General features: G+C 41.4%; 2 protein-coding genes across 2 annotated transcripts in view; one reads left to right on the forward strand and one right to left on the reverse strand.

Moving 5' to 3' along the window:
• LOC105806992 (S-adenosyl-L-methionine-dependent tRNA 4-demethylwyosine synthase-like) overlaps positions 1–3,231 on the reverse strand; it is a 183,935-nt gene extending 180,704 nt beyond the window's left edge. Inside the window, exons 1-4 of the mRNA XM_012640242.1 lie at positions 3,178–3,231; positions 2,308–2,398; positions 1,345–1,475; positions 450–587 (exon numbers count right to left, since the gene is read on the reverse strand). Coding sequence (XP_012495696.1) covers positions 450–587; positions 1,345–1,475; positions 2,308–2,398; positions 3,178–3,231 — 414 coding nt within the window. The remainder of the gene's footprint in view (positions 1–449; positions 588–1,344; positions 1,476–2,307; positions 2,399–3,177) is intronic.
• A 101-nt stretch (positions 3,232–3,332) lies between these two features.
• The window catches only part of SBDS (Shwachman-Bodian-Diamond syndrome), a 7,784-nt gene continuing 4,583 nt past the window's right edge, over positions 3,333–6,533 (forward strand). The window contains exons 1-3 of the mRNA XM_012640342.1: positions 3,333–3,655; positions 4,338–4,467; positions 5,150–5,350. Of these exons, the coding sequence (XP_012495796.1) occupies positions 3,528–3,655; positions 4,338–4,467; positions 5,150–5,350 (459 nt within the window). The 5' untranslated portion in view covers positions 3,333–3,527. The remainder of the gene's footprint in view (positions 3,656–4,337; positions 4,468–5,149; positions 5,351–6,533) is intronic.

The following is a 6,533-nucleotide window of genomic DNA, read 5'->3' on the forward strand; positions in this document are numbered from 1 at the left end:
CAAGATTTCTGCTATGTAGACCTACTTTAACACTTTTAACACTATTAGAAATCAAAACAAGCTTCATTAAATAAATGTGTGAAGTTGTGAAAATCAGGGCCCATACTGGACACTATTGCTGCCATTCTCTTTTCATTATCCCCTACTCCTACACCCACAGGCATTAAGGATGGACCCAGAACTCTCTCCATCCTGCTGAGGCAAAAGCAAGCTTCAGAACAAAGACCCCTCTGACAGTCACCACCAGACACCACCAATCAGCTGCAATGGGGCACAGGAGAGGAAACCCACCTACCATCCCAGAAAGGAAAAATGTATGATGGAAAAAGGAGGGGGAAAAGATTTAAAGAGATTAGAAGAACAATTCAGTTCACTGCTTAAGGATGCTTCTCAAGGATTTTCTTAAATTGTCAGGAAACCAAAGGAAAAGCATCATATAAAGTTCTTACCTTTGCAGTACCAGTTTGGGAACCATAGAAAATCTTCACTCCAGACACAAAGATTTTCTCCTTTTCAAGGGAGATATAACCATTTGTCATCAAATCCTGAGTTGTTTTTGGAACAGATTTCTCCTGTGAGTTCCTGTCCTTGAAGACAAAATGATTGCATAAAGTTTACCCTGGAGGGAATGGTCTTAAAAAGTAAGAACTCACTTTCTGATCCTTAATTAATGGAAAGTAAAGAGAGGACTACTATCCCTTAAAGGTGCAAAACAGATTTGTGTTTCATATAAAAGGTTCATTTTTTGCTGGGCATGGTGGCTTATGCCTGTAATCCCAGTGCTTTGGGAAGAAAAGGAGGGAGGATCACTTGAAGCCAGGAGTTGGAGACTAGCCTGGGCAACATAGCAAAACCCCATCTCTACAAAAAAATTTTTAAAAATTAGCTGAGTGTGGTAGTGCACATCTGTAGTCCTAGCTACTCAGGAGGCTGAGGCGGGAAGATCGTTTGAGCCAGATGTTCAAGGCTGCAGTGAGCTATGATCACACCACTGCACTCCAGCCCAGGCGACAGAGACCCTGTCTCTAAAAAAAAAAAAAAAAAAGTTTCACTTTGTGTTACAAAAATCTTCCTGTATCTTAAGAATAAGATATGCATAGCTATCAAAAAAAAAACAAAAAGTAAATAATTTACTCCATAATAACTTAGTCTCTAAAAACTTAAAGAAGAAATTTATTTTAGACATTTTTTTAAATGTCTGGAGACCAAATAGAAAAGTGATTTAAAGTTCCTTTTAGTTTTTCTATTTTTCTGAAAGCCTTAGAAAACCTGTACTCTAAATTCTCTATAAAATCTGATGCTTAAATACTCTTTCATTTAAAAAAAAAAAAAAACTCCACTTACCTGCTTCTTGATGACAATCTGGACACAAATCCAAAGGCTGATGCCAAAGGCAAAGCCCAAATAAATGTAAAACCTGTTTATCCATAACGATATCAAAGGTGAGGAGAGGTCCCACATATCCAAGGAAGGATCTAAATTTAAAATGATACATACATGTAATTTTGTTTAAAGCTGCATATACAAAGATGTCCATCCCTGTTTTGAGAATAAAAAAATTAAACCAATCTTACATTCAACAACCCGGGTAAGAAATCTATTAAAAAATCAACTCTAATAAAAATAATACACTATATGATAACATGATAAAATTATAACGATGATGCTAATTAAATATATATATAACACTGTACCTTCATTTGGATATATATATATTTGAAAGCAAGTAAGAGACACATGAAGTGAAAACACTCCATGTGGAATTATGAGTTCATTTTGCTTTGTTATGCTTGCTACAATGAGAAAACTTAAAATAGTAACAAAAGTACTCCCTTTTTTTCTAATCATACTTATAAAGACTCACATCTACTTGTAAAGGGCTCTCAAATAACTGACTTCATGCCCCATTTTTTTGAAGGTTAATATGCATGGATCTGGAGTCAAATGTTGTACCTCAGAGCAATTTCAAAAGGCGAAGCCTGCAATTTAGGGTTTACACGTGCTGCTCCACCCGGAAAGGACCAGAAGTCCCAATACACACGTAGGTAAGGTGGCAGAGGCAGTTTTCTCTGCCTTTTATTTGGGTTTGGAAGCGTAGTTTCCTTCTAAACTCACCCCCTCGCCTCAAAAGCCAGGTCAACAGCAAAAATCGGTCCTCTTTTCTCCCAGCGGAGACTGTCCCATGCTGACAAGCGCAACAATCTCTGAACGAACTGACCCGAGGACGTTACACCGCCCAGAGAGGGTCTCGTTAAAACTGTTTCCTCCCCTCGCGTCCCACGATACTAGCCTGCTGGGGGTCCTTACCCAGCCTCCTCAGAGTTTGAGGCCTGCGGGCCGACAGGAGACTAGAACCTCGGACTTGGAAATCCTGGTAACCTTCACGGGTACCCAGAGACTACCCGAGCTAACTCGCAGCATTAGCTGTATGTTCCGAGCTCGCGAGGCAGAGGGCAGCCATGCCACTCACAGGACAGTCTGGATTGGCTCAGAGGGCGAAGGGGTGGGCCCAGAAGGATGCCCAGAGCTCTGGGAGAGGAAGCCAGAGTGCTCCTTGCCCTGCTCGCATTGGCTCAGAAAGGGAGGGGGCGTGCCCAGAGGGAAGCACCGCCCAGAGCTCCAGGGACAAAGCCGAAGAGCTTGCGGCTCCTCTTGGATTGGCTCAGATGGGAGGGGGCGGGTCCAGAGAGAAGCGCCGTGAAGAAATGAGAGGCTTGGGAAAAAAAAGGAGGGGAAAAGAAGGAGGGGTAGCAAAAGAGACTAAGAGCGGCATCAACCAAGTGCAATCTGGGCCCATTTGGATCTCAATTGGAACAAACCGACTGTAAAAGGCATTATTTAGGGGAAATTCGAGTATGGACTAGCTATTAGATGATATTTAAGGAACCATGATTAGTCTCGTTGGGTGTATGTGTTCAAGGGTATGGACTGAAGTATTTAAGGCTGAAACCATATGTTTGGCTTTAAAATACTCAAAAAAATGAAGAGGAATAAAACAAGAATGGCAAAATGTTGATAATTGTTGAAGCGGGGTTATGGGCACATGGGGGTTCATTACACTTTTCACTACTTTTTTATGTTAAAAATGTTCCATAATAAAAGATTTAACCGGGTCTTGCCCTTTAAGTCCGCGGAACTGTGCAGCGTGAGCGCTATGTTTCAACCCGGTGGATAAACATCAGCCAGCAGCCTGTGCGGGCTCGTTAGCTCATTGGCTAGAATAAACCACATCCAGGAAGAGTGCCGCCCTTTTCGGGCGTGGAAAGATGCCATAAAAAGCCCTAATGCGCCGGCGTCGTTGGTCACTTTTCCTTGTCCTACTGTCTCGCTGTCTGACGCCTGCACAGTAAGCAGGCCGCGTGCGTTGTCGCGGGCGCGGGGCAGAGTCCGGCGTGGCGCCACGCGCTCTGCGGCTGTTACTGCGCCGCGCGCCGCTCGGCTGTTACAGCGAGGCGCTCGTGGCCATCAGGCCGGGCGGCGCGGGTCCTGCCCTGGTTCTCCAGACACGAAGTCCGTGAGCAGCCGGGATGTCGATCTTCACCCCCACAAACCAGATCCGCCTAACCAATGTAGCCGTGGTACGAATGAAGCGCGCCGGAAAGCGCTTCGAAATCGCCTGCTACAAAAACAAGGTCGTCGGCTGGCGGAGCGGCGTGTGAGTAACTCTCTCCCTCGGGCCCTGGCCGGCGCCAGTAGCCTCCGAGGCGGCCTACCTCTAGCCAAGTCGAGTGAATAGGCCAAGCGGGATCTTGTCAGGGTAGAAAATGAAAAACGTAATTCCTGCTGTGAACGTGAGAAGTCGCTGCCTTTCCCTAGCTCAGCGCTTAAGCCAAGGGTTTGTTTTTTGTTTCGTTGATTCGGATTCGGTTGTTGGCTTTGGGTCTTGTTTAGTAGGTACTATATGAGCTACAACCAAGAAACCCCGTAATGCTGGTCGTTTTCCCAGAATAATGATAAAGACTAGGAACCTAGTCTTCCAGATACTGTCATAGTTATAATACATCTGATGTCACAGATCTCAGTAGTCCCCTAGTGTCACCAAACTGCGTAGTGTCTTCACTGCTGCCATCTAGGGACCGGTATTCCGTGGCGGCAACCTGCCTCGCCCCACCCCACCCTCGTGTTTCATATGTACTCCTGTGACATTTTTCTCCGATGAGTAAATGGGCATACAAGTGCGGTTCTGAGTTTTGAAAATGTTCCCTGGACACTAAGAGTTATTTATGAGTATTTGTTGTTTCTTGCTATTTATGTTGTTGCCATCTTGTATTTAAATGACAATGAATGTCCAAGTTGCAAGCATATTCACATAGGACTTTCTCTCCTGCCCCCACAAGGGAAAAAGACCTTGATGAAGTTCTACAGACCCACTCAGTGTTTGTAAATGTTTCTAAAGGTCAGGTTGCAAAGAAGGAAGATCTCATCAGTGCATTTGGAACAGATGACCAAACTGAAATCTGTAAACAGGTGGGTTCTGCCAGATGTTTTCTATCAAAGCCTCCAGAAATAAAATTTTCTGCTAAATTACCTAATTTTGCCCAGTTATATAACATGGTATACCTGAAAATCTGATTTCAAGTATTTCATCCTTTAGACCCTTTTAAGCCTTTTATGATTGCTCTTTTTTTTTTTTTTCCTGAGACAGAGTCTTGCTCTGTCACTGGGGCTAGAGTGCCCTGTCAATCTGCCTAGCTCACAACAACCTCAGACTCCAGGTTTCAAGCAATACTCCTGCCTCAGCCCCTGGTGTAGCTGGGACTACAGGCACGCACCACCATGGCTGGCTAATTTTTTCTATTTTTAGTAGAGACAAGTCTCACTCTTGCTCAGGCTGGTCTAGAACTCCTGACCTCAAGTGATCCTCCTGCCACAGCCTCCCAGAGTGATAAGATTATAGACATGAGCCACCGTGCTGGGCCTTAAGATTGCCTTTCCTCCTTCTCTCACCCAGCCCTCAATAAGAGAGATTTTGGAGCACTACATAAATTCAGTCATCCTTTAGGCAAAGTTCAAATCATTACCTCCATATCAGTAGCTGGAGAGGAAGAAATTCAATTTTCTCCCTGATTATTAATTCTTATAATTAGTTAACAAATAGTGTATAATAGAGAAAAGTATTGCTTTCTTCAATGTGTTGGGTTTTTTTTAGATTTTGACTAAAGGAGAAGTTCAAGTATCAGATAAAGAAAGGCACACACAACTGGAGCAGATGTTTAGGGACATTGCAACTATTGTAGCAGACAAATGTGTGAACCCTGAAACAAAGAGACCATACACTGTTATCCTTATTGAGAGAGCCATGAAGGACATCCACTATTCCGTAAAACCCAACAAGAGCACAAAACAGCAGGTGAGTAGTTTTTAACTAAACATAAATATACGTAGAACTCGTCTCATCTTCCTATCCAAATCAAACCTTTAAAGACAAAACTTGGGTTTTTAAAGGATCATCTTAACAGCTCTTTTTAGATCTTTTTGTTTATATGTAATTCACCTAACATAAAAGTCACCCATTTAAAGCGTATAGTCAAGTGATATATTCATGAAGTTTTGGAACCTCCCCTACAATCTAATTTGAGAACCATTTTCATCACCCAAAAAACCTTGTACCCATTAATAACCACTCCCCATTTTTCCCCCTCACAAGGCCCTGGTGACCGCTAATCACCTTTCTGTCTTTATGGGCTTATCTATTCTGGACATTTCATGTAAATGGAATCGTACAATATGTGGCCTTTTCAGGACTCATCCTTGTTGTACCATGGATCAGTACTACATTTCTTTTTATGACTGAATTATATCCCATTATATGGAAATACCACATGTTATTTATTTATTCATCAGTTGATAGACATTGAGTTGTTTTCACTGTTGAGCTATTATGAAAAATGCTGTGAAATTCATTATAAGTTTCTGTGTAGACCAGGGTAGGGAACCTCTTCATGTTGGAAGGCCATATTAACTTAGCTTTAATCAAATAAGACCACAGTCAAGAAACTTCAATTAGATATACTTTCAAATGTACATTATTTTATAAAAATCTAACCATAAAATACTTAATAATTTTTAAAAAACAATGTGTAAGACCTGTACATTGAAAATTGTTGAAATCTAAATAAATGGAGATATATACTAGTCTTATAAATTGAAAGTCTGAATATTAAGATGCCATTTCTCCCGAAATTTATCTGTGGATTCTTAGCCATATCATTCCAAATTTTTTATTCTAGTACTGGAAAATTTTATTCTGTAATTTATAGAAAAATGCTGAAGAAGACAGCCAAGACAATTTTTGAAAAAGAAGAAGATAGAGGACTTATCATATTTTAAGACTTAGAATAAACTACATTTATTAAGCCAATGAGATTAAGACAGACAAATACATAAACAAAACTAAAAAGTCCAGAAATAAACCACTATATGTGATTACTTGATTTTGAAAAAAGCACCAATGTGGTTCAATGGGGTAAGGGAGGGGTTCTTCAACTTAAAAACAAATATTGCTGGAGAAATTCTATATCAAAGTAAAAAAA

The sequence above is a fragment of the Propithecus coquereli genome, unplaced genomic scaffold (assembly GCF_000956105.1).
Source record: "Propithecus coquereli isolate 6110/MARCELLA unplaced genomic scaffold, Pcoq_1.0 Scaffold150, whole genome shotgun sequence".
In the NCBI taxonomy this organism is placed as follows: domain Eukaryota; kingdom Metazoa; phylum Chordata; class Mammalia; order Primates; family Indriidae; genus Propithecus; species Propithecus coquereli.